Here is a 27,874-nt window from a genome sequence, read left to right on the forward strand (position 1 = left end):
CCGCAATTCGCGGGACAAAACACCGCAATTTTGTACGCCTAGGTGTGAATGCAGCCTAAGTGGCCATAAAATAATAATATCCCAGTTCACTCTATGATGTACAGTAAAACGTTGGTTTGCGAGCAGAATTCGTTCCAGAAACATGCTTGTAATCCAAAGCACTTGTATATCAAAGCATTTTTTTTACAGGGTATAAAAGAGAAGAGAGTCGCCTCTAAGTGTAGCAATAAGTTGCTAAATGTTGTACCTTCATTAAATGTAACCATATTACTACACTAAGAGTCGGTTCACACTGCAGCGGCACGACTTTGGGGGCGACTCTGCAAGTCGTCCTGAGGACGACTTCAGAGGCGATTTGCCAAACGACTTCTGTATAGAAGTCACTTGCGTCGTTCCTATTAGAACGGTTCCATTGCATTCAATGGGACGCGACTCGTCAGGCGGAACCGGGTCTTAGTTGTAACATGAGGCTACTCTTATATCAAGACATTGCAAAATTTATTAAAATTACACTGCACTGCCGGGTTCCCTTACCCGCAATGGCGGCGGCAGTGTAGCCTTTCGGTTTCACGCCAGGAACCTTACTGCCGACATCGCTGGACTCCAGGACAGGTAAGTGTCCATTTATTAAAAGCCAGCAGCTGCAGTATTTTTAATATTTTTTTTTTTCCCGGACCTCCTCTTTAAAGGATTAAGAAAAGATCTGTAAAGAAGAGTGGACCAAAATCCTGAGATGTGTGCAAACCTGCTGGCCAACTACAAGAAACGTCTTAGGCCCTTTTCACACTACAAAATAAATCCGTTTTAATAATCCGTATTAAAATCCGTCAGATAATGTTAAAAAACGGAAGTTATACGTCCTTTATAAAATATCATTAAAGTCTATGGGATTTTTTTATGTTCCGTAAAGATCCGTAATAGTCCGTTATAACGTACGGACGTTAGTTATAACGGAATATGTGACGGGTCTTGCACTATTTTTTGTCCATTTTTTGTCCGTTGCAAGTAACGGATATATTAACGTCCGTTATATTTTAACATTGAAGTCTATGGCGCACGGACGTTAGTAAATGTCTCCGTAAATGTCCGTTATGTTAACGGACGTTAATTTTACTGAGCATGCTCAGTAAAGACTTCTGGAGCTGGACTTCAAGAAAGGGTGAAATGGTTTTTATTAACGGACGTTAGAAAGGAATGATATAACGGATGTATACGGATATATACGGATAAACATTATCCGTTTTCAATAAAGGAAGAATGGCAAAATATTTATCCGTATGTATCCGTTATTAAATCCGTTAATAAATGTCCGTTAATAGGTGTAATACGGATATTATAAAACGGACATACAATCCATAGTGTGAAAGAAGCCTTAGTCATGTTTTGCTTGGGGATCAAATACTTATTTTAATCATTGAACTGCAACCTAATTTATAGCATTTTTTTTTTTTTTCTTCTGAATTTGTGGTTGATATTCTGCCTATATCATTTAAAATACACCTATGATAAAAATAATAGACCCTGGGAAAACTTACAAAATCTGCAGGGGATCGAATAGTAATTTTCCCCACTGTATTTATTTCCTATGATCTTCAGCACCATCACGTGGTCATAACGCTGAAATTTCCCAATTCGCTCTGATGTATTTATTTCCTATGATCCTTAGCCCCATCTAGTGGCCATAATGCTTTATTTTCCCACATCCGCTGGAAGTGTGAAAGGGCTCTTAAAGTGTAGGACAGGACAGCAAACTTAGGCCCGGATTCTCAGTGGAGATACGACGGCGTATCTCCAGATACGCCGTCGTATCTCTGCGTTGTGCCGTCGTATCTATGCGCCTGATTCTTAAAATCAGTTACACATAGATATCTGTTAGATCCGACAGGCGTAAGTCTCTTACGCCGTCGGATCGTAACTGCATTTTTACGCTGACCGCTAGGGGCGTGTACGCTGATTTACGCGTCGAAATATGTAAATGAGCTAGATACGCGAATTCCCGAACGTACGCCCGGCCAACGCAGTAAAGTTAAGCCGTTTACGTTTGGCTTTTCCCGGAGTATAGTTACACCTGCTATATGATGGCGTAATGTTAAGTATGGCCGTCGTTCCCGCGTCGAAATTTGAAAAAGTTACGTTGTTTGTGTAAGTCGTCCGTGAATGGGGCTGGACGTCATTTACGTTCACGTCGAAACCAATGATGTCCTTGCGGCATACTTTGGAGCAATGCACATTGGGAAATTCCACGGACGGCACATGCGCCGTTCGGGAAAAACGTCAATCACGTTGGGTCACAGAAGATTTACATAAAACACGTCCCCCTGATCCAAATTTGAATTAGGCGGGCTTACGCCGGCCGATTTACGCTACGCCACCGCAACTTACGGAGCAAGTGCTTTGAGAATACAGCACTTGCCCGTCTAAGTTGCGGAGGCGTAACGTAAATCAGATACGTTACGCCCGCACAAAGTTACACGATCGTACGAGAATCTGGCCCACAATGTCAAGCAACCGTCTGACCGTCAAGAACCACCCACCCCAAATCAGCCTCTGTATGGAATATCCATATGCTTTGGACATTAGGTAATTCAAAATATAAATATATATATATATATATATATATATATATATATATATATATATATATATATATATATATATATATATATATATATATATATATATATATATATATATAATAAAAAAGAATAAAAACGGGCATAAATAACACAATTTATTTGTACATAATATTTACCAAGCATCCTGTGCCCCGTTCAACACACCATTCTATTAAGTCTCTCCCTGAGGTATATTAGACAAATTCTCTAAGCACACACTCCAGTGTCAGCATAAAGTGCACCTGTCACCTGCTCACACTGCCAGCGGCCTTTTTTCTTTTTTTTTTAAGCTGACAGAAGGGAGCTGTTTTGCAACCATTGAGTCATTTTGGGTCTCTTGCCCCTGTAATGTCCTTGGGACAATGTGGTTTAGCTCATGTGCAAGCTTATTCAATAAGGCGAGAAGATTTGCAACAACACAAACAGCGATACAGATGAGAAGTAACCCAAAGCAACCAGATCTCCGATTACAGCAACCTAACGATGGTCGGAGGTCCTACACTGCCTGCACTTGCAACAACGAATGTACCCGACACTGTCCACCATTTCCCGGAGTAGGCAATAGGTTCACCTTAAAGGAACATCTTCCCCAAGGCCTTGCTTATTTGCGCCTGCGCAATCTTCTCCTTCTCCCGAACGCTCAACAGCTCCCTCTTTGCTTCCTTGTTACCTGGATCCAATTTCAGAAGCTTGTCGAAGTCGCCCCTCGCCCCCTCCCAGTCCGACATGCCCGCCCTGGCTATGCCTCTCCGGTACAGAGCTTTGTGGTGGTTGGGATCCATGTCTAGAATTCGGGTGCACCTCACCTCCGCTTCTCGAAAACGTTTCTTCTTGAGGTCGCAAGCGGCCAAGTTGGACAGAAGCGCCACCTTTTCCTCTTCAGCTTCACCGGGGGTGCACACCAAGAGTCTGAGCCCCCGGGTATACCGCCTCTCTGCCCCTTCGATGTTACCATTCCTGAAAGCCATGCCGCCTTTTTCCCGGTCCTTTATGGCTCCTTGGATCTTCTCGCTTGGTTCCAGTTCCCAAGCTTCTGTGCCCTTTTCAAAGCTTTTCAGCCGCAAGACGAACTGGAATCCTAGTGGGCTGTCCACCTGACAGACCTCCCCTTGAAGCATGGTCTCTAGACATTGGTCAACTAGGCGGTCCTGTGCAGTATCCCCCTCCCCAAGTTCCACCTCAACCCAGCTTCCAGCAGGATAACCGGGGTCGGATGTGGAGCAGAACTGGGATGGAGGGTTAGCGGGATGCTCCAAATATATCACACATACAGCATGCTCTTTGGGCTTGTCCAGTCCGGATCCCGGCTCGAGAATGGTTTTGGTGAAGCTTCCATCTGGGCAGCCCCATGTTGTACAGCCTGGTGAGGCCTGCGGACTCTCCATTGCTGTTTAGTCCTCCAAATGAAAACTCGCCAGTTTTTCTGCATAAGAAAAAATAAATAAAAGATAAAAAAAAAAATATATGATTTATTTGTAATACATTTTTATTTTATTCTTTCACATGTCTACATCCGTCAATATTATTAATGAATTTCTTCATTAAATGTTTTCCCATAAATCATAAATTTGATTATTCACAGAAAATACATCACCCTATCCTCCTCCTATCCACCTCCTCTACAGCTGGCTTCCCACAGATAGTGTGACGGCCCCCAAGACCGGTGAAGAATAGGCCGAGGTGAGAATAAAGCTAGATCCCTGGATAGGCGAGTGTCCTTTTATTATAAGTCAGCAGCTATAGTATTTGTAGTTGCTGACTTTTACGAACGGCACCATAAGCGCAATGTGCGTTTTTCACACATTCACAAAACACTCTCATGTGAATGGAGCCTAATAGGGAAGGAAATGTATGCAGCTGTCTGGGTAGACAGCAAATTTATTTTCTGCAACCGATTCCCCCATCAACACAGGCAGTGTTGACAGGGAAATCCCTTCCGCCAAGCCATTGTGTTCTCCCGGCGGGCGTTCCACCGCCAGGAGAACACAGTGATTGTTGCTAGCGGCTATAACATATTGCATGTAAAATCCAGCACGCTGGTTGTACCAAGGTTCATCAACTTGGGTACATTCAGCCTGCCCATACATGGCTCAGATCTCAGCCTGTTCAGCATCTGAACCGTCTATGGCTGGCTTTTGTCCACACTTGGGGCCATGCGTCAATTTACGCCAGTGGCGGCTGGTGCTCAAAATTTTTGGGGGGGCGCAAACAAAAAAACAATTGCAGCCTCACTGTACCTATCAATTGTCACCACTGTGCCATGCCATCAAATGCAGTCACTGTGCCATCAAAACGCAACCACTGTGCCATGCCATCAAAACGCAGCCACCGTGCCATGCCATCAAAACGCAGCCACCGTGCCATGCCATCAAAACGCAGCCACTGTGCCATGCCAACAAAACGCAGCCACTGTGCCATACCATCAAACGCAGCTACTGTGCCATCAATTGTCACCACTATGCCATCAAACACAGCCCCCAATTGTTGCCACTGTGCCCCCAATTGTCGCCACTGTGCCCCCAATTGTCGCCACTGTGCCCCCAATTGTCGCCACTGTGCCCCCACTTGTAGCCACTGTGCCCAGTCCCCCCCCCCACCCCGGCACTTACCTTTATGGCTTCTACGTCCCTCGTCCCGCCCTCGATGACGCTTCAGCCAATTAGGTTACCTGATTGGCTGAGACGCCTGTCAGTCTTATCCTCGGACGTACGCCCCGAGGATGAGCTTCAAGCGGGAGTTCAACCAATTTGTTTTTTTTTTCTCTTTTCCCCTTAGCTTCATGCTCGTTTTGTCTAGGGGAATCGGCTATTTGTTTTAAAATATGAGCCGTACTTACCGTTTTCGAGATGCATCTTCTCCGTCGGCTTCCGGGTATGGGTCTTCGGGAGCGGGCGTTCCTTCTTGATTGACAGTCTTCTGAGAGGCTTCCGACGGTCGCATCCATCGCGTCACTCGTAGCCGAAAGAAGCCGAACGTCAGTGCGGCTCTATACTGCGCCTGCGCACCGACGTTCAGCTTCTTTCGGAAAATCGTGACGCGATGGATGCGACCGTCGGAAGACTGTCAATCAAGAAGGAACGCCCAGTCCCGCAGCCCATACCCGGAAGCGGCGGAGAAGATGCATCTCGTAAACGGTAAGTACAGGTCATATTTTAAAACAACTAGCCGATTCCCCTAGACAAAACGAGCATTCATCTAAGGGGAAAATGTGTTCTCTATGGGTGAACCTCCGCTTTCAGGAAGCCGACTACAGCCTCAGGGCTGTACTCGGACAGCCTATCAGGGCCGCTGGCCCTGATAGGCACTTCCACACAGCCAGTCAGCTGCCGCTATTCAGCTGACCGGCGCTCAACTTCCGGCCAGCTGAATAGTGGGCGGCAGCGGCGAAAATATACAGATTCATACAGTGTATGAATCTGTATATTTTACTGGCTGTGAGCGAGCCAGAGGGGGCGGCGCTCCTGCATCCCTATGGACGCACCGCCACCAGGGCAGGACTTAGGGTGGTGGGGGCCCCTGGGCTTGAGTGTTGAAGGGGCCCCCTGGAGCCGAGAATTGGGGGGGATCGAAGTTGTTGAGCGGGGGGGGGGCGAATTGAAGTTGTTGAGCGGGGGGGAGCGCATTAAAGTTGTTGAGCGGGGGGGGGGATTTTGCAGTTGTTGAGGGGGGGAGTGCCTCTCACCTGTGCCAACAGCCGGGGCCACAGACTGTCATCTGTCATTAGCCCGGCTGTCGGCTTTCTTCCCTTCAGCAGCCACAGTCCTCCACACACCACTCCGGTTCCTCCTGCTTCCGTGCTGCCTCCTCTTGCAGTGCGGGAAAATTAACCCTTTTGCCGGACTGCGGGAAGAAGCTGTCTGTGCGGGAAAGTCCCACAGAATCCGTGCGTGTTGGGAGGTATGCGCAGGGCCGCCATCAGGAATTTTGGGGCCCCTTGCACAGCTTAAGGCATGGGCCCCCTGAAGCAGAGAACCTAGGGGGTGCTGCCGCCTGAAATTGAGAAGCGTGGGGGCTGCCGCAAATTGAGAAGCGGGGGGGCCTTTACAAAAAAAAGAAGAAATAAAGAAGAAAACAAATATATGGGGACCTCTGGGCCTTTTAATAAAAAGAAAAAATAAACCTCTGGGCCCTTTAATAATAAAAAAAAAAAACATTTATAAAAAATACATAAAAAAAGGGAGGTTGCCATCCGGGGGCCCTGGGAACCTCTGGGCCTTTTAATAAAAAAAAATAAATAAATAAATAAACATTTATAAAAAAAATAAAAAAGGGGGGGTTGCCACATGGGGCCCTGGGGACCTCTGAGCCCTTTAATAAAAAAAAATATATATATATATATATATATATAAAAAAAATGTAATTTTTTTTTATAAAAAAATAAAAAAGGTGGGTTGCCATCCGGGGGCCCTGGAGACCCCTGGGCCCTTTAATAATAATAATAAAATATATATATATATATATATATATATATATATATATATATATATATATATATATATATATATATATATATATATATATATATATATATTATATTATATATATAAAAATAAAAAATATATAAAAAAAACATTTTTTTACAAAAAATAAATAAAAAAAAGGGGGGTTGCCATCCGGGGCCCTGGAGACCCCTGGGCCCTTTAATAATAATAATTAAATATATATATATATATATATATATATATATATATATATATATATATATAATATTATATATATAAAAATAAAAAATATATAAAAACAAATTTTTTTTACAAAAAATAAATAAAAAAAAGGGGGGTTGCCGTCCGGGGCCCTGGGGGCCTCTGGGCCCCTGGGGACCTCCGGACCCCTAAAAAAAAAAAAGAAAAAAAAAAAAAAATTTTTTTTTTTTTTTTTTAAAGGGGGCCCCCTATTGGGTGGGGCCCCTGGGCTTGAGCCCAGTCAAGGCCAATGGTAAGTCCGGCCCTGACCGCCACTGATTTACGCCCATATTTAGAGTGTAAAATTCCCCAACTTTCCACCGTCAAACTGCCTCCAACTTATCTGAATCAGAGGGTTTTCCTTTCTAGAGCGTCCTGTTTATTTATTTTAGCCTACTCGCACAGCCTTCCTTTCCAGCAATCTGTGATTGGGAACACTACAAGTCCCATCTGCCACCAAGGCAGATCATGCTGACATAACTGCACTGTGACATCAATGCATTTGTAGTCCATGGTTTCCTTCCTGCAGTCTTATTACAAAGTTCCGTACAAGCTTGCGGGTGGTGGTAAATAATGCAGAAGCCTGTGCATTGCACCCATGAATAAATGATGGGCTTGGGTGTGTTTGGATCGGACCCCCCCCCAGGAAGCCGCCACTGCACACTGCCAATCATAGGCAGTGTGTGTGTGCAGCAGAGAGGTTCCCACATTGCAAAAGCAGGGATGTGCTACAAAGCATGGCATGCTGGGAACTGTAGTTCCATAGCAGCTACAAGTGCAGAACTACAGCGCTCAGCATGCCATAGCAGAGACCAGGGAGAAGGATAACAGCTCTGCTCACTTTGCTGCAGGCTGAGCTGTGACTTCCCTAGGAAGTGCAGGCAGATGAGTAGGCAGGGAGGAGGGAGCCTCATTTCCCATCATGCTGTGGGGCCCCCTCCCTCCTGCTCTGCAGACTTGTGTAATAAGAAGTAGCTGGGTGGGGTAAAAACAATTGCCAGGAACAGAGATCAGTGCAGAGGAGGGTCAAGAAATGCCTCACTGCCTAGGATTAGTGGTTAAGGATGGGCTCAGGCGTGCTCGCAACCCCACATGCCCAAGCCCGCCAGGAAGCTGACACTTTGCAGCACTAATCATAGGCAGTGAGGCATTTCCTGATCCGCAGCTGCAGAGCCTGGAAAATGCCTCACTGCCTGCGATTAGCTCTGCGCAGTGTCAGTTTCCAGGTGGGCGCGGGCACGTGGGGTTGCGAATAAGCATGAGCTTTAGCGTGTTCGCACAGTCCACGTGCAGAGCCCGCCAAGAAGTCGGCACCGCACTGTGCTAATCACAGACAGGGAGACATTTCCCGATCTCTGCAGCCGAGCATCGGGACAACGTCTCCCTGCCTGTGATTAGCGCAGCACTGACTTCCTGGCGGGCTCTGCACGTGGACTATGCGAACACGCCGGAGCTCATCCTTAGTTGCGAACACGCCCAAGCCCATCCTTATTGGTGGTATGCAGCGACGGCTTCCTGGCAGGTTTGATGTGAACACACCCGAGCCCATCATTACCCATGAAACACTGATCACAGTTGCAATTTTCTGCAGGCTTCAAAGCAAAAATTGGATCAATGCACTTGTTTTTTTTTTATTATTAATATTTCATTAATGTGGGTGCATTTATTATTTATTTATTTTTGCAAAAGGTGGACTATGCCTTTAAATGGAACGTGTTGCTTATCCCTGCACTACAAAAAAGGGATAAGAAGGCAATGGGTTACTGATCCCAACAAGTTTCCCCTACAGCAAAAACATCAGTTTTAGATGGAGAGACCCTTATAGCATCAAGCTGCTAGAAGAGCAACAAGAAAAAAATATAAAAACTACACACATACACACAGTGCCGGCCCAATACATTGTGCTGCCTGGGACCAAGAATGAAATGCCAACCAAATCACGCCAACCAAAAGGCCCCCACATTCATTATTTTATATCATGATAACTAAAGGGGACCCATCATGGCTCTATACATGTATAAAGGAGTATAAAGAGGACCTGTCATTACTCTTTACATGTAAAGGAATATCAAGAGGACCTGTCATGGCTCTATAAATGTATATAGGACTATAAAGAGTACTTGACATGGCTCTATACATGTATAAAGGAGTATAACGAGGGCCTGTCATGGCTCTATACATGTATATAGAGGACCTGTCATGGCTCTATACATGTATATAGAGGACCTGTCATGGCTCTATACATGTATATAGAGGACCTGTCATTGCTCTATACATGTATATAGAGGACCTGTCGAAACTCTTTACATGTAAAGGAATATAAAGAGGACCTGTCATGGCTCTATACATGTATAAAGGAGTATAAAGAGGACCTATCCTCCTCCTATCCACCTCCTCTACAGCTGGCTTCCCACAGATAGTGTGACGGCCCCCAAGACCGGTGAAGAATAGGCCGAGGTGAGAATAAAGCTAGATCCCTGGATAGGCGAGTGTCCTTTTATTATAAGTCAGCAGCTATAGTATTTGTAGTTGCTGACTTTTACGAACGGCACCATAAGCGCAATGTGCGTTTTTCACACATTCACAAAACACTCATGTGAATGGAGCCTAATAGGGAAGGAAATGTATGCAGCTGTCTGGGTAGACAGCAAATTTATTTTCTGCAACCGATTCCCCCATCAACACAGGCAGTGTTGACAGGGAAATCCCTTCCGCCAAGCCATTGTGTTCTCCTGGCGGGCGTTCCACCGCCAGGAGAACACAGTGATTGTTGCTAGCGGCTATAACATATTGCATGTAAAATGCAGCACGCTGTTTGTACCAAGGTTCATCAACTTGGGTACATTCAGCCTGCCCATACATGGCTCAGATCTCAGCCTGTTCAGCATCTGAACCGTCTATGGCTGGCTTTTGTCCACACTTGGGACCATGCGTCAATTTACGCCAGTGGCGGCTGGTGCTCAAAATTTTTGGGGGGGCGCAAACAAAAAAACAATTGCAGCCTCACTGTACCTATCAATTGTCACCACTGTGCCATGCCATCAAATGCAGTCACTGTGCCATCAAAACGCAACCACTGTGCCATGCCATCAAAACGCAGCCACCGTGCCATGCCATCAAAACGCAGCCACTGTGCCATCAAAACGCAGCCACTGTGCCATCAAAACGCAGCCACCGTGCCATGCCATCAAAATGCAGCCACCGTGCCATGCCAACAAAACGCAGCCACTGTGCCATACCATCAAACGCAGCTACTGTGCCATCAATTGTCACCACTATGCCATCAAACACAGCCCCCAATTGTCGCCACTGTGCCCCCAATTGTCGCCACTGTGCCCCCAATTGTCGCCACTGTGCCCCCACTTGTAGCCACTGTGCCCAGTCCCCCCCCCCCCCCCACCCCGGCACTTACCTTTATGGCTTCTACGTCCCTCGATGTCCCTCGTCCCGCCCTCGATGACGCTTCAGCCAATTAGGTTACCTGATTGGCTGAGACGCCTGTCAGTCTTATCCTCGGACGTACGCCCCGAGGATGAGCTTCAAGCGGGAGTTCAACCAATTTGTTTTTTTTTTCTCTTTTCCCCTTAGCTTCATGCTCGTTTTGTCTAGGGGAATCGGCTATTTGTTTTAAAATATGAGCCGTACTTACCGTTTTCGAGATGCATCTTCTCCGTCGGCTTCCGGGTATGGGTCTTCGGGAGCGGGCGTTCCTTCTTGATTGACAGTCTTCCGAGAGGCTTCCGACGGTCGCATCCATCGCGTCACTCGTAGCCGAAAGAAGCCGAACGTCAGTGCGGCTCTATACTGCGCCTGCGCACCGACGTTCAGCTTCTTTCGGAAAATCGTGACGCGATGGATGCGACCGTCGGAAGCCTCTCGGCAGACTGTCAATTAAGAAGGAACGCCCATTCCCGAAGCCCATACCCGGAAGCGGCGGAGAAGATGCATCTCGTAAACGGTAAGTACAGGTCATATTTTAAAACAACTAGCCGATTCCCCTAGACAAAACGAGCATTCATCTAAGGGGAAAATGTGTTCTCTATGGGTGAACCTCCGCTTTCAGGAAGCCGACTACAGCCTCAGGGCTGTACACGGACAGCCTATCAGGGCCGTATATAGAGGACCTGTCGAAACTCTTTACATGTAAAGGAATATAAAGAGGACCTGTCATGGCTCTATACATGTATAAAGGAGTATAAAGAGGACCTGTCATGGCTCTATACATGTATAAAGGAGTATAAAGAGGACCTGTCATGGCTCTATACATGTATAAAGGAGTATAATGAGGGCCTGTCATGGCTCTATACTGTACATGTATAAAGGAGTATAATGAGGGCCTGTCATGGCTCTATACTGTACATGTATAAAGGAGTATAATGAGGGCCTGTCATGGCTCTATACATGTATAAAGGAGTATAAAGAGGACCTGTCATGGCTCTATAGATGTATAAAGAGGGCCTGTCATGGCTCTATACATGCATATAGGTGTATAAAAGGACCTGCCATGGCTCTATACATGTATCCAGGAGTATAAAGGGACCTGTGAATTGCCGGCGGCCACAATGTCTTTTGCGCAAACTAATCAATGTACGCTAATTGTGTTTTGTTTTTGGTACCAAAAATATGTAGAAGAATACATATTGGCCTAAACTGAAGAAAATTGTTTATTTTTCTAAATTTTGGGGATATTTATTATAGCAAAAAGTAAAAAAATATATTATATATATATATATATATATATATATATATATATATATATATATATATATATATATATATATATATATATATATATATATATAGCACACAAAATATACTGCCCCTTTAAAAGTGCTGCCTGGTACCCATGGTACCACCCGGTCCCATCATAGGGCTGGCCCTGCATACACACCACACACATCAAGCATGGCAGATATTCACATGTTGCTCAGCATGCTTTGCATGTGAACAGATCCAGCCCCAGACCAGGGTACAAAACTTGTCTTGCTGCAATCACAGGCTCTGTGCATTATATCTATCTTCATGGTTACCAGGGAGACAAGGCTTGCTATATACCAGACTACAGCAGTGCATGCTGGGATTTGTAGTTGCACAGATTGAGGACCATGCATCAAGCAGGAATACAGTGCTCAGCATTCCCTACACACACACAACTTTAGGACAGATCACCAGACACAGATCCATGCTGAATACCAGATTCTCTGCGCAGCTTACTGACTCCTGCAGCTACCACAGGCTGCCACCATCACCAACCAACCACTGCACAGACATGACCAGATCAACAAGCAAGCCCAATGCATGCTGGGAATTGTAGTTTCCTGGGAGCAGCCTGCAGGACTACAATGCTCAGCAAGGTTCCCACATTGCAAAAGCAGGGATGGGCTACAAAGCATGGCATGCTGGGAACTGTAGTTCCATAGCAGCTACAAGTGCAGAACTACAGAGCTCAGCATGCCATAGCAGAGACCAGGGAGAAGGATAACAGCTCTGCTCACCTTGCTGCAGGCTGGGCTGTGACTTCCCTAGGAAGTGCAGGCTGATGAGTAGGCAGGGAGGAGGAGGAGGGAGCCTGCCTCATTTCCCATCATGCTGTGGGGCCCCCTCCCTCCTGCATTGCAGACTTGTGTAATAAGAAGTAGCTGGGTGGGGTGAAAACAATTGCCAGGAACAGAGATCAGTGCAGAGGAGGGACACTGACTGGTGCCAGCAGAGACAGTGATCAGTATTGAGGAGAACAGTGACTGGTGCCAAGGGCAGTGATCAGTACAGAGGAAGGACACTGACTAGTGTCAGGGACAACATACAGGATGGTATGATTGATCATTAGTGGTAAGTATCCCCCTGGCTGGGAGGTATATACCCCATGCATGGCACAGTGCTACACATATTAGCCCTTCATCTTCAACATGCCCCCTATGGTGGACCACAGTGATTTCTAAATCTTCACTGGAAGCTGATTGTTACTGCTTAATTTGTTACTTATTGTTATGTATTTGTTACGTTTTACTTATTGTTACTTTATTGGTAATTACTGTTATTTGTTGCTACTTTTTGTTTATTTGTTGTCACCTATTATTCCAAAGGCATCAATACATTGTTTTGTCTTTTTGTTTTGGGACAAGCAAAAAAATGTTTTTGTCAAGATTATCTTGCAAAAATATATATATTTTTTTTACAAGCTAAAAAACAAAAGCTGGAACAGAATAATATGTGTGTGTTGTTGTTGTTGCTTTGTTTTTTTTAATGTTATGCCCCGTACACACGACCGGTTGTCCCGTCGGAAAAACTCAGATGAGAGCTTTTGGCCGGGAATCCCGACCATGTGTATGATCCATCTGACTTTTTTCTACAGGAAAACTGCAGAAAAAAAAAAAAAAGAGAGCAGGATCTCTTTTTTCCCGTCAGGAAAAAATCCTAGCGGGAAAACCGCTCGTCTGTATGGAATTTCGATGGGGAAAAAAAAAACACGCATGCTTGGAAACAATTCAACGCATGCTCAGAAGCATTGAACTTCTTTTTCTTGCCTCGTCGTAGTGTTGTATGTCACCGCCATAGGCGTGCGCACAGGGTGTGCCAGGTGTGCCCGGGCACACCCTAATCACCCTGTGCAGCACAGATTTGCCCTACTGCCTTGGCCCCCCCTCTTTCCCCTGCAGCACTGCTGGCTTCCCTTCTCTCCTCTCCCACCGGCTGTTGCTGCAGGGATGAATGAGGGAACGGGCCATCAAGTATGTAATTTACTGGTCCCTTCCCATTTGGAATGAACATTGTGAGTGATCGGTAGTGTGTGGTTGAACTTTGGGGTGCACACCCTAATACAATAAGCTGCGCACACCTATGGTCACCGCGTTCTACCTCCGGGCCCCCCTGCTCAGATGACAGATCTGGGGACAGACGGGCTGCAGGGACAGCGTCCTCAATCCGGGGACTGTCCCCGGAAACCAGGGAAGTCTGGCTACCCTAATGCACAAGCAAAAAAAAACGTTGCAGTATACTTACCTGCTCTGTGGAATGGTTTTGCACAGAGCAGCCCCGATCCTCCTTTTCTCAGGTCCCCCCGTCGGCACTCCTGGCCCCTCCCTCCAGCTGAGTGCCCCCCACAGCAAGTAGCTTGCTATGGGGGCACCCAAGCCACTGCTCTGTGTGTCCATTCAGACACAGAGCCGCGGCCCTGGCCCCACCCCCTCTCTCCTCATTGGCTCACTGACTGACAGCAGTCTGTCTCAGCCAATGAGTAGGGACAGTCCTGGACAGCCGAGGCTCTTGTGCAATATTGCCGGATAGAGATGGGGCTCAGGTAAGTATGGGGGGGCTGCTGCACACAGAAGGGTTATTTTATTTTATTTTTTTATCTTACCTTTTAGCCTTTAGAACCACTTTAGGTAAGCCTGTATGAACTAAGTCTTATTGTGCAGACTAATGCAATGCCGACTCCAGCAGGGCAGTGGGATCTGAGGGCAACATAAAACGAGAGCAATATTTGACACTGTTTTTGATAAACTAACGCATCAATATCTAGTTGGATGGAAGCAGTAGCAATTCTCAATTAATTCTAAGGCTGGGTTCAAACTATTTGTGGCTGTGTGGCACAGCAGGGTGTCCAGTGCTCACCCGTTCACCGTTTTCAGGTTATATATTCTATATATAATGTTTGGCTCAATTTGGACCTGGAATGGAGTCAAAGATGCACAGAATTCCTTTTCTGTGGAATGCCACTGGACATGTGTGAACCGACTCCATTGAGAGCCGGACACAGTCTCCTGTCATCCGAATTAGATGCAGGGAAAACCACATTCAATTCTCAATAGTGTGAACCCAGCCTCGAGGTGATTTCTAATTTTGCCCTTTGCGTGATTCATCCTTGAAAACGGTTGCGCACAAACATACGCCGCGTACACACGATCGGGCCATTCGATGAGAACGGTCTGATGGACCGTTTTCATCGGTTAACCGATGAAAAAACGATCGTGTCAGAACGTGGTGACGTAAAACACAACGACGTGCTGAAGAAAACGAAGTTCAATGCTTCCAAGCATGCGTCGACTTGATTCTGAGCATGCGTGGATTTTTAACCGATGGTCATGCCTACTAATGATCGTTTTTTTTTTTTCTATCGGTTAGGGATCCATCGGTTAAATTTAAAACAAGTTGGCTTTTTTTTTAACCGATGGGTAGCTAACCGATGGGGCCTACACACGATCGGTTTGGACCGATGAAAACGGTCCATCAGACCATTCTCATCGGTTTAACCGGTCGTGTGTACGCGGCATGAGTGTAAACACGTTTGTAGAAAATAATCCCCCCCCAAAAATCCACATTTTTAAGTTAGTTTTGTGCTGGCCCGCACTCATAGCCATCTTGGGCGACAGCTTGGGCAACCCCTTTCTTAGGTAGTCCCTCACTTTACATAATTTTGGTAAAAACTAAAGGAGCTTTTAGGGCTCTTTTACAGAGGCAGCAGTTTCTACTACCCTCTGAAAAGTGATCTGTGGTGCAGGGTGGTAGATCAGCAGTTTCCAGTCGCTCAGCAGACAACCCTGTATAAATACTGCTTTGCAACCATGAGTAAGCATTTAGTTTACAGTTGAGACACACAAGGGTGGATTCACACTACCTTTAGAAAAATGAAAAACCCTGTTCTCTACAGATAGTGATGGTGCTCTGCATTTTTTTCAATACAATGCACTGTTTTGTTTTTTTCTGGTATTTTTAGAAATGCCACAAAGTGACATTCTATTCATTTCTATGCACTGTAGGTCAGCTGCGGTGCAAAACATTTCAGGATGACACCAAGAGCTGCAAAAAAGTGTTCCACTTCTCCGAACCACTCTGCCCTGCAGCTGTTTTATTTATTTGTTTGCAGAAGGTGTATGAACTGGCCTTAATAAATACCTTTGGCATGCAGCACATGTGTAAGGCCCCTTTCACACGGGACACATCCGTAATGATCCGCCCTGTGAACCTCCGCTTGCTCAGCGGGGATCGCGCCATTGATCCCCACTGAGCCGGCGGATGACAGGGCGGTCCCCGCACACTGTGCAGGGACCGCCTTGTCAGATCTCCGCTGTCCCCTATGGGGGGATTGGATCCGATCCGATCTGCAGATCCGATCTGCAGTCGGATGGAAAAATAGGATTTTCCTCCGTCTGCAGAATCGGAGCATAGCGGACCCGGGGCATAGGGGCATAAGACATGCAGTGCCATCCATCAAACTCTGAAAGTGGAGCCTAAATTCTGTACAAACCTGTCTGGCTGCAATGGTAGAATTATGGGCAAACCACAGCTCACCTTGCCTTTCTGTACCACCTTCTGGCCACCTTTTGTGAAAGGAGCTGTAGGAGGTGTTCGGCACAGCTTTCAGCTGTCAATGGTTGTTAAGGAATCGGTGGCTGCTTTTTTGCATTTTTATTTATCCAGGGCATGTTATTTTTTTTCAACCCCCCCCCCCCCCCTTGCATATTAGGCCAGACAATGGGCATTTTTTCTTTGACAGATTCTGCTCCTTTTGATTTTAATGAGGTTCGGATTTGGTACCTGAACTGCTTTAAAGTAAAGAAACCCCCTCCTACAGGGGTCAAGTCCTGGGGGAAAAAGTGTGGGAACTCCCACCCAAGATCCACTCCCCCACCAAAAAAATAAAAAAATGTTACGCTCATATGCATAATTACTAAACCGCATGCAAGTTCTTTCTAAATCCCGCGATAACTTGCGGCAGACCTCCGCAATGTCTCCTGGGAACAATGACAAAAGCTCCCAAGAGACATTGCGGCATTGAGGAAGTGACGGAATACCCGCACACTACCCGATGAATCCATATACAGGAAGCGGCCAGTAACATAAAGGATTAATAAGGTTCGCCTGCCCCTGACAGTGACTCGAGCTGGGCATCGCCGCTTGGTGAAGGATTGGCTCAGGCGGCTCGGCTGCTCTAGTCCTGCAAAGGGAACTGAGTTCCTGCTGTGAAAAAAGTGCAGGAACTCTGTTCCCACGCGTTCCTGCAGGACTTGAGCCCTGATCTCCTAACTGAACCCAGAGCTGTACGGCTCATCACTATTGGTGGGGGGGGGGGAGAGTTTTGTATGTATATGAAGGTTTGTACTATGTAACTGGATTCATCTTCATCCTTTAAAAAGAAAGGCGCACTAAGAGACAAAATGCAATTATTATCCTTTTTGCCATCTTCACTTCTCCACATGCATACTTACCACAATCTGGCTGCCTCTGCTGTTTGTTTACATCCCAACCTGAAAATCTTCTGTATGCATCATTTATGTGCTGGCTGTTCTGCATAGTAGTTTTCCATGAATTTCTTTGGGACCAGCTCTCAACATTTCCCTATAAAAGTCTATTGGGATCTACTACCCAGGGGTGCCCACCACCAGGAATTAAACACAGTAGAGGATCGTAGCCACCAAATTTGGGAAGGATGGTGCAGGGCCGATCCTAGGGTCACAGGCGCCTGGGTGCAGAAATATTTCTGGCACCCCACGTGGGCGTGGTCATTTTACTAACTCCTCCCCTTTACAAATGTTTCTATGGCAATGACCCAACCACAGAGATGCTCCCCCATGCAGTGTTCATTAACCTGGGAACCTTGCATGATCTCTTAACAACAAAATACAGGAAGAGAAGCAGAGTACTTAATTGGGACTTGGAGGGGGGCCTCTCTGATGGACACAGAGAGGGCTTCTGTTAGAAGGAGCCCCCAGACATACTGCAGACATGATACAGGAGACGGTCAGAGACTGCAGACATTGTACAGGAGACAATCAGAGACTGCAGACATTGTACAGGTGACGGTCAGAGACTGCAGACATTGTACAGGTGACGGTCAGAGACCAGGTTCACCCACCTTCTTTAGTATTTTCACTTTTTGCTTTAACATGATAATGCTTGTTAGAAGAGCTTGTCTCTAGTTGGGACATCTGTTTCTGTTATTATTACTGTGTGGCTATAACATGTATGTATCTTTGAAACTCCAATAAAGAACAAGTTGAACATAAATGTACCTCTAAGACGCTAAAGTGCAGGTAAAACTAGCGGCGCATTGCCGCCGATGCCCCCGCACTGTCGGTGTGAAAGGGCTCTTGGTACATCTCATAATACATCACATCTGTAGATGGACTACTGAGGCGCAGGAATGAGTAGGGGCTGTGTATCCTATGCAACCTATCATGCCATAAAACATCTAGAGCAGGGGCAGCCCAGAGCACGTGTAAAGAAATGCTGGGGATGCCATCCCCATAACACACTGAACACTGTGACTCACCTTGGTTCTCTCTCTGTGCAGCCCAAGATAGAGATGGGAGGGGGAGGCATTCCAAATCGAGTTGGAAGAGACAGTGCGGGATCCAAAACTCTCAGTGTGAAGAATTCATTCCTGCACATCAGCACTCGGCAGCCACTGAAAACTAAAACCCTTGTGTCAGGAAGAGAGCACTGCCAGGCTGCCCTATGCTCACACACCAGTTCTGGACGGACACACACCTATGCTCAGAATACTAGTTCTGGATGGACACAAACAAGGAGAGGAGGGAGGGGAGTACTCTGGCACTTTGGCGCCCCCACCTCTGCAGATGGTGTAACTTAGTCAGGGAAGAAGGGAAAAAGGGATAACTGCTCTTATTTTCCATTTTTTTTTTTTTTTTATGGAATGAAGACCTGTTCACACCTTTTACATTTTATGTGCGCTACAATGCAGGATCGCAGTTCACTAAAAGCACATAAAAACGATTTACCGTGATAATCAATGAAGCTCTTCCCATTGGTGTGGTGAATTAGAGGGCACTACGTTGCATTTCTAAAAAATCACACTTGATGCATTTTTTGTAAAGATGCATTACATTATAGTCAATAGTAGAGCTGCATGATTAATCGTTAAGAATCAAAATTTTCAATTCTACTCCCCTCCTGATCTTAAAAACAGCATTTACAGATTCTATGTAACGTGTAGAGAAAAAACACCAAACATTATGTATATATTTTTTAGCAGAGACCCTAGAGCAGGGGTGCCAAACTCCATTTCGTCGTGGGCCGCATCAGCATTATGATTGCCCTCAAAAGGCTGTATCAGCACATCCCCTCTTCTTACATTAGATGTTAAGAGCCACCCCACCATCAGAAGTTGAGTCCCCCACTCTCCCTTACATCACAGTGCACCCCCCTTTCCTTATGCTGCTGCTGGGAAGAAGCTGGATGCATTGCTTAAAAGCAGAAAGTAAGGGTCTGGAGGAGAGCTGGAGCTCCACATGAAATGGCCGGATTCGGTCTGCGGGCCTTGTGTTTGACACCTGCGCCCTAGAGAATAGAAGGGCGATTGTTGCAATATTTTATGTCACACTGTATTTATGCAGTCGTCTTTCAAAAGCAATTTTTTTTGGAAAACAATACACTTTAATGATTTATTTTTTATATGGTATGAAAGATGATGTTGCGCCACGAGAATCGTGATCTTTATTTTAAGCAAAAAAATAGTGATTCTCATTTTAGCCTGAATCGTGCAGCTCTGGTTAATAGCAATGCATGGGAAAACGCACTAAAAATGCAATATGCATTTTATTTGTGCTTTTAAGTATACTATACTGCCAACAAACATAAATTGGAGACAGGAAATGATGAAAGAAGAAAAGCATGTAAAATTTAACGCAATGCATTAAAAATGCTACAGAAATCCATTATGCTTTTTGTGGAAAAGGCATGAGTGTAATTTAATGCAATGGTGTGAAGAAGCACTGATTCGCTCAATTCACACAACCAATAATGTAACAATATGTAGCTTAAATATTGTTTATTTCAATTTTTTTTTTTATAAATAACCTTTTTTTTTTTTTTTTTTTCTCCTGTTCAGCGTGCCGCTATGTGGCACGCAAAATATCCAACTCCACTCGTGGAGGCGAGGAGGCCATTGGGGCAGCCAGTGGATCTGCAAGACCATCATGTTCACTGCGCCAAGGTAGGTCACCGCAAATATGTTGGCTTGTAAATACCAATTTCGGAAACGCCATACCCCCCCTCCCCCTGCTTTTTCTAGCCTGTTCAGAAATATCAGGGCATAATGAATGGCTGGACTCATGTGACAGGTTATGCAAGTTTCTAGTTGCACAATTCTGACTCCACTTTCTAGACAACATGGGATGGTCTAAATTCCATTCAAAATTATTATTTTGGTTTGCATGAAGTGGGGGAGGGTTAGAAGTTAGAGCCTCTGTCAGGTATTTTATTACTGTCTGTATCCCTACTGTGAATATTCCTTCTTGCTTCCTGTCAGGGCTACTGACAATATTTTTATTGTTGTCCATCCCGTCCCTGTCCTGGTAGTACGTGAAGCAATACAAGTTCCACTTAGAGTAGAACTAAAGGCAAAGAATAGTAATATATAATAATATGGATTATTATATTATGTATGTATGTATGTGTATATGTATGTGTGTATATATGTATATATGTGTGTATATATATATATATATATATATATATATATATATATATATATATATATATATAATTAGTACACATACCCCTGTCAGTTTACCAGAGTACTAGGTGTATTTTAGCTGTTGTGAGATTTTGTAATTTGTTATTCTTTGTGCAGCCTCAAGGTGGCAGTGCAGGCTACATGTTCGATATGACAAATTCCATAACTTGCAGCAGTAACGCACACTTCAGCAGATATGAGAACTTGTGCCCAGACTATTCCTACCCAAGTATTTGCATATTCTGAACAGTAACCCAAGCCCTTGCTGACCTCTGTAGCTATAAGCATTGGGAAGAAATTTGTCTTCAAAGCTTGTTTTACAACAGAGGCACTGAAATCTTCTGATTTCTGTTAAAGCGGAGGAGGTCCACCCTAGTAATAAACGTATTTTCAATCAATCAATTGTAATCTCAATGGTTTCCTTGTAACGCCCTTAAACCAGAAAGGTTTAAGGGCGTTGGAAAACTTCAGCTGTTCAGAATGAGGCAATTAAGGCCTCTATAAGTAATCCAGAGGGTTACTACTGAATGCTGCATCCTGAGGCTTTTTGAGTGAAGGAGAGCAGTGAACAGAAATACTTCTGAAGAGGTGAGGTGCTGTTGATTTTTCTGTGTGATAAAAATCAAAAATACTTTTTTTTTTTTTTTTTCTGCTGTATGACCAGCAGTGTCTGCTCAGCAGAAGGCTGTGCCAGACTCCATAGATGGGGCGTCTACCTTCACCTCACAGGAACCTAAGTGGCCAGGGTTTATTTGATGTTTGATTTTGTCTATGCTGTTTGGATGCTTGCAATTGTTTTCAGCAAGATGGAAGAATAAACCAAATTCTTTGTTTTCAATCGTCTTCGGCTGTTTCTCTGTATCGTTCAGGGTGTAGTGAACCCATCCAGGGGGTGACACCCCCCCGCTACCGAGCTAATCATATATATATATATATATATATATATATATATATATATATATATATATATATATATATATATATATATATATATATATATATATATATATATATATATATATATATATATATATATATATATATATATATATATATATATATATATATATATATATATATATATATATATATATGAAACCCTTATGCCGCATACACACAATTGGACATTCCGACATCAGAACCGTGGATTTTTTTCGATGTTTGCTCAAAGCTGCATACACACGCTCACACAAATGTTGTCGGAAATTGCGAACGTCAAGAACGCGGTGACGTACAACACTACGACGAGCCGAGAAAGATTACGTTTAATGATTCCGAGAATACGTCAAATTGATTCCAAGCATGCGTAGAGATTTTGTGCGTTGAATTGTGTACACACGGTCGAAATTTCCGACAACTACTTTTGTTGTCGGGAAATTTGAGAACCAGCTCTCAAATTTTTGTTGTCGGAAACTCCGACCAGCAAATGTCCAATGGAGCATCCACACGGTCAGATTTTCCAACAACAAGCTCACGTCGAACATTTGTTGTCGGAAGTTCCGACCATGTGTACGCCGCATTAGACTCCAATTCTAACAGTAATTCAATCATGGGAGAAATATCTGAGCTGCCATTGCTTAGAACATTTATGGTGGAGATTGATAAATCCGCATGATAGGTAAAATCTGTTCTTACATTGACTCTGGGGAGATGGTGATGAGCTACAGCTGGGCTATATAGCGAGGACAGCCTTTTGCACAGACAGTGCTGCTTATTCACAGAAATAGTCCCCAGATGGCTCTGCCGTTTCTTGGCTGCTTTAGAGGAACATTTGCTATACCCGTTCTAGCAACAGATCATTATAAGAGGGACGTCAATTTCCTCTTTGGTGTGTGCAGTATGGCTTTTCTGCCTTTCCATATCATAATGCAGTGTGGGACAAAGCTGGTTATATGAACACTATTAAATGATTGTCAACAAGTTTGATTCATTAGAGCAGAACTCCAGTGTAGGCAGGTGCAGTCTGTACTCCCCACTGCAGGTGGCGCTCGACTGAAGCGGCAATGCAGAAGGAAGGAAGGAAGTTGTGAGGAACTTTTTGGTTTCTCAATGATTTACTACAGTCACAAGGCTACAACTGTCCGGTTGCAGGGTGGTGCCCCACGTGACCTCAGCAGACATCTTACATCTTTTCTGTGCTTTTTTTACCCAGCCAGGTAAAAACGGTTAAATAGTAGAAAGGTGAAGGGATAGCAAATAGGAGACAGTAGATCCAGGTATAACAGTCCTGCTTCCAACAACGCTTTACTTCGCCACTCTAGCCAGAGTGGGTATAGCGCACCTGGACAGGCCTCTCTCACCAGCCTGGCAGCCAGAATGTCTTTCGAACTTAGGTTTAAGTCTCTGCCACAGACCCTCTTATAAGATTGGGATAAGAGGACCCCACAATCGGGAGAGTGTCAGTGTTTGTAAGTCACCACATCCCTACAGTTATAGAAAAAACATGGAATACCCCCCTCAAGGGTGGGACTTTTGAAGTGACACAAACGCATAAATTGTAAAAAAATAGATAACAGTTTTATTTAAATAGATCAAGTCAGGCCATCAATGAGTGTCCAAAAAAATAAAATAAAAGCCACATGCAAGTGGTATACAGATCCTATTTCATAAAACATTAAACAGACATAAGACCAAAAATAGTCCAACCCTGGGTCACTGATAGGTGGGATTGATGAGCACTGATAGGTGGGATTGATGAGCACTGATTGATGGGATTGATGAGTATTGATAGGTGGGATTGATCAGTGCTCATCAATCCCAACAATCAGTGCTCATCAAGGACTATTTTTGGTCTTATGTCTGTTTAATTGCTTATGAAATAGGATCTGTATACCACTTGCATGTGGCTTTTATCCTTTTTTGGACACTCATTGATGTCCTGACTTTATCTATTTAAATAAAATTGTTATCTTTTTTTTACAATTTATGTGTTTGTGTCACTTCAAAAGTCCCACCCTTGAAGGGGGTATTCCATGTTTTTTCTCTTCTAAGATTGGAGACAATTATGGTCCGGAATCCTCTCTAGTAGATTCAGCACCCGGATCTCCTTCAGGTAGTTTTGCACAGTCAGTAGCTAACAGGCGACCAACATCCAGCCTGTCAGAACTCGGGTGGTCCCCGATGAATGAACAGGCCCCTCCTGGAACACCAGCCTCATGCTTGGTATTCCCCCGGACAGACTCCTCCCCGGTCAGCTTCCTCCAATTGGACGGACAGCTCGGGACCCCCTCCAGATTGGGGACCCAGTCGACTACTGGGCCCACACAGTGGATCAATCGCTCCGGGCCAACGTGGTCCAGGAACACTGCTGCCCACACACACCCCGGCCAGGAGGGCCATATGCGGGGGTGTTGTGGAATGGCTACCCCAATGGTGGGCGCCACATGAGGAAGAATCTTGAGGTAATTGCATCTGCCCCATTTATACCCCTCCCCAGCATGCCCAACGAGGCGATCATCCCCTCACTGGCTGCTAAGGAGTGGCACTCAGAGCACTTGACCACACCGCTGCCACCTGCCGTCCGGGGGTGACGGAAGTCCCTGGACGAAAGGTCAGCCCACAGCACAGCCAAGCTAGAGCAGAGACCCTTAATTGAAACAGTCAAACCAATTCAGAGCCAACTACCTCTTTGAATTCTCCCCCCTTAAATTTACATGGCACCAGCTCTAAAAGTAGCCAGGCGCTACACTTAATTGGCTAGCTGCTCAGATAACCCACTTTAAAATTCCAAAGTGAACCTACAAATGCCAAATGTGGTGCAAGCATGCAGTGAGTGATGGAAGAAAATGTATAGTTAACTTGTTGCTTGAAGGGACTGCATGAACCTGGTGGGCAAGATATGTAGCACTGGGATTCAGCAAGCCAAAGATATGCCTGTAGAACGAAGAGATGCTGGAACAGAGCCTAGCTGGTGACGTCAAAGAACTGCTTTTTGGGACTGGCTGATTGATATATGTTGGCCAAACTCCAGGAAGTGGTGAAATGCTAAATTGGTGGTCGTTGTTTTACTCCTACACATTTATTGGAGGGTGGTCCTCTAAAATTAAATATGTAGACAAATCCACCCCCATACTCATACATTATAAGCCAAGGTATGTCTGTCATGTTGGTAAAGAGAGAAACGCTAGTCTCATGTTTGACATGTATAGGCAAGTAAATCATCTTTCTGATTGGACTGCTGGCATGCTGGATATGCTCTTGTAGAGCATTTCACAACCAGCGTTCCTCCTGAGGTTCCTTGAGTGGTGAGCAAATTGATCTCCTACCCACACTGGCCACAAATGCAAGGGTCAACTCTCCACATACCACCAGTGCAAGGGAGTAAGTTCTACATTGGACACCACAGTTTTCACTCTCTGTATTCCTTTTCTATTATTATTCTTAATTTAATTTGAAGATAATGAATAATAATAATTTTATTGTCTACAACAGGTGGGCGTTAAATAAAAGATCTGTCTTGGGTGTCAAAATACGCATACCACATTCCCTCCCACTTTTTATTTTTTATTGAAAACCTTCTACAACGTGAACTTCTTTCAGCAATTCTGAGTGACAAACTCTTATGTCGCGTACACGCGATCGGAAATTCCGACAAGAAAACCGTGGAATTAATTTTTTTTCGACTGAATTTTGGCTCAAACTTGTCTTGCATGCACACGGTCACACCAAATTCCGACCATCAAGAATGTGGTGACATACAACACTACGACGAGCCGAGAAAAACTAAGTTTAATGCTTCCGAGCATGCGTAGGATTTTTCTCCGTCGGAATTTCCGACAAGAACTTTTCCTGTCGGAAAATATGAGAACCAGCTCTCACATTTTTCTTGGCGAAAAATCTGACAGGAATTTCCGACCAAAAACCTCACATAGGACTTTTCTTGTCGGAATTTCGGATCCTGTGTACGTGGCATAATTGTTTGAGAAAACATGGAACCCTTGGATCTATGTAGCTATGTAGCTTAAAGAAATCTTCAGGAATGTTAGCTTAGGACCCTGGGGTCTACTTTCTTTCTCAGGTGGGTTCCTTGGCAGATATATAGCTAGATTCAGAGAGATGGCCGCAACTTTGCGGCGGCGTAGCTTAGCGTGTTTAGGCTACGCCGTCGTAAGTTAGCGAGGCAAATACTTGATTCTCAAAATACTTGCCTGCTAAGTTACGGCGGCGTAGCCTAAAGCGGGCGGGCGTAAGGGCGCCTAATTCAAATTTGTCTGAGGGGGCGTGTTTTAGGATAATGAGGCTTGACCCGACGTGATTGACATTTTTTTTTTAACTGCGCATGCGCCGGGCGCCTACATTTCCCAGTGTGCATTGCGGCTAAGTCCGCCGCACGGGCCTATTGATTTCGACGTGGACGTAAACGACGTAAATCCCTATTCACGGACAACTTACGCAAACAACGTAAAATTTTCGAATTTCGAAGCGGGAACGGCGGCCATACTTTAACATTACTATTCCATCTATTGGATGGAATAAATTTAGGCCTGATAATGCGTTACGGAAACGGCGTATCTGTACTGCGCCGGGCGTACGTTCGTGAATAGGCGTAACTAGTGATTTACTTATTCTACGCCGACCGCAATGGAAGCGCCACCTAGCTGCCAGCCAAAATATTGCACCCTAAGATAGGACGGCGCAAGCCGTCGTATCTTAGGTTTAAGTGCATCTACTGATACGCCGACCTAACTCTACTTGAATCTAGCTATAAGTCTTTGCACGAATAGTGTGCTTGCATATACTGCTTACTACAGTTGGTAACATGTTAGGATTCTGCAACTCAGGGGTTCCCGGGGGGGGGGGGGGTTATAGTATTGTTACCTTTTTGAGAATGTTACAAAGTATTTTCTCAACATTATTTCTATGACTTTTTGATGTACAGCCAGAGTTTTTGTACTGGGCAACACTGCATAATATGTGATTTTTTTTGTTTTGAAAAATAACCAATAAAAATTATTGGAAAAGAAAACTTTCTACAACTTATTGATCACATTTTAGCAGGGGGTTCCCCATAACCTGAAAAGTATTTCAAGGGTTCCTCCGAGTTGTGTATGGTCCACTTTGTTACAAATATAAAACCATCACGTAGAGCACTCCTGTGTACAGTGAGTTGGGGTTGCACGCATTAGTTGTATATTCAGTGTTTAAAATGCTAATCCCAATTTAATTTTTTATTATAGGGAAAAAGAAAGATGGTGAAATAAAATCACAACCACCTACCCTTTCCACCCCACTGACCTCTGACACCTCTGGAGAATTCCATAGTCCCCCCACCTCCACGTCAGGTGACCCGGTGCCTTATTCATGCAAGTAAAAATGCCGGCAGTCAAGAGAAAGGCGTCATGACCGTCTTGATCCTTCAGTTCAAGAAAGTCCAGCAGATGAATGATCTTCCTTCCAGAAGCCTCTGATTACAGAGGGTGGGAGGGGGTGAGACAAGACCACTGCTGTGTTTTCTGAATAAAGACGTGTGACATGATTTCCTTGTGGCAGTGTGTCATTATGTACAGCTCAATGGATAATGCGGGACAAGCTGCAAGTCTGATGTCGAGGGGTTGTGACAGTGTCATTGAAATAATTTTATATAAAAATTGACAGGTATCTAATCAAAATAATAATAAAAAAAAAAAAAACATTCATGCTAGGGGTAAAAAAAGGCATACCAAAAAGATTTAGAGGTATGCCAAGCTGACCTATCAACACTTCTTACGCTAAAACCAGTGCCGATCCTGACCTACCTGGGGCCCTAAGCAAAATGACATGGCACATTAAAGTTGAGAAGCGGGAGGAGGGGGTGTTCTGCTGTCGGAAATGACATCTTACATTAAAGTGAGAAGCGGGGGGGGGGGGGGTGCTGACCAAATGCGGCCCCCCTGTTGATTTAATATGGCCCCCCTGGGGATTTGGATATATATATATTGTTTGTGGCCCCCAGGGCCACAAAAGATATATACTGTATTTATTGGCGCTGCCTTGGAGGGGGCAGGACGAGCGCCGTCAGATTACATGAAGAGAATCTCCTGTTTACTCAGCAGCGTCTCTATTGGAAGTCCCGTCTCCTGGGATGTCATTGGACGACTGTTCTGTCTATCATAGGAGGCAGGACT

At 44.8% G+C, this 27,874-nt stretch overlaps 1 protein-coding gene and 1 long non-coding RNA gene across 3 annotated transcripts; one reads left to right on the forward strand and one right to left on the reverse strand.

The window, feature by feature from the left end:
- Positions 1-2,717: 2,717 nt before the first annotated feature.
- Positions 2,718-12,864, reverse strand: FKBPL (FKBP prolyl isomerase like). 2 transcript variants are annotated; one of them, XM_040323060.1, is made up of 2 exons: positions 12,793-12,864; positions 2,718-4,038 (listed from the first exon to the last, which is right to left on the reverse strand). In XM_040323060.1, exon 2 carries the CDS (start codon positions 3,998-4,000, stop codon positions 3,188-3,190), a length of 813 nt encoding a protein of 270 aa, XP_040178994.1. In that variant the 5' UTR covers positions 4,001-4,038; positions 12,793-12,864; the 3' UTR covers positions 2,718-3,187. The 2 variants fall into 2 exon arrangements, with proteins under 2 accessions (XP_040178994.1, XP_040178995.1); XM_040323061.1 differs by lacking the exon at positions 12,793-12,864 and adding an exon at positions 12,491-12,519.
- Positions 12,865-12,945: 81 nt separating this feature from the next.
- LOC120913244 lies at positions 12,946-27,246 on the forward strand. The gene is made up of 3 exons (XR_005743488.1): positions 12,946-13,126; positions 20,145-20,249; positions 26,948-27,246. It is a non-coding gene; the product is annotated as an uncharacterized LOC120913244 (long non-coding RNA).
- The last annotated feature ends 628 nt before the right edge of the window (positions 27,247-27,874 follow it).

The sequence above is a fragment of the Rana temporaria genome, chromosome 9 (assembly GCF_905171775.1).
Source record: "Rana temporaria chromosome 9, aRanTem1.1, whole genome shotgun sequence".
NCBI lineage: Eukaryota > Metazoa > Chordata > Amphibia > Anura > Ranidae > Rana > Rana temporaria.

Bases quoted from the DNA above. Each gene is read 5' to 3' on its own strand.
- FKBPL (XM_040323060.1), bottom strand. From the start codon at position 4,000: ATGGAGAGTCCGCAGGCCTCACCAGGCTGTACAACATGGGGCTGCCCA.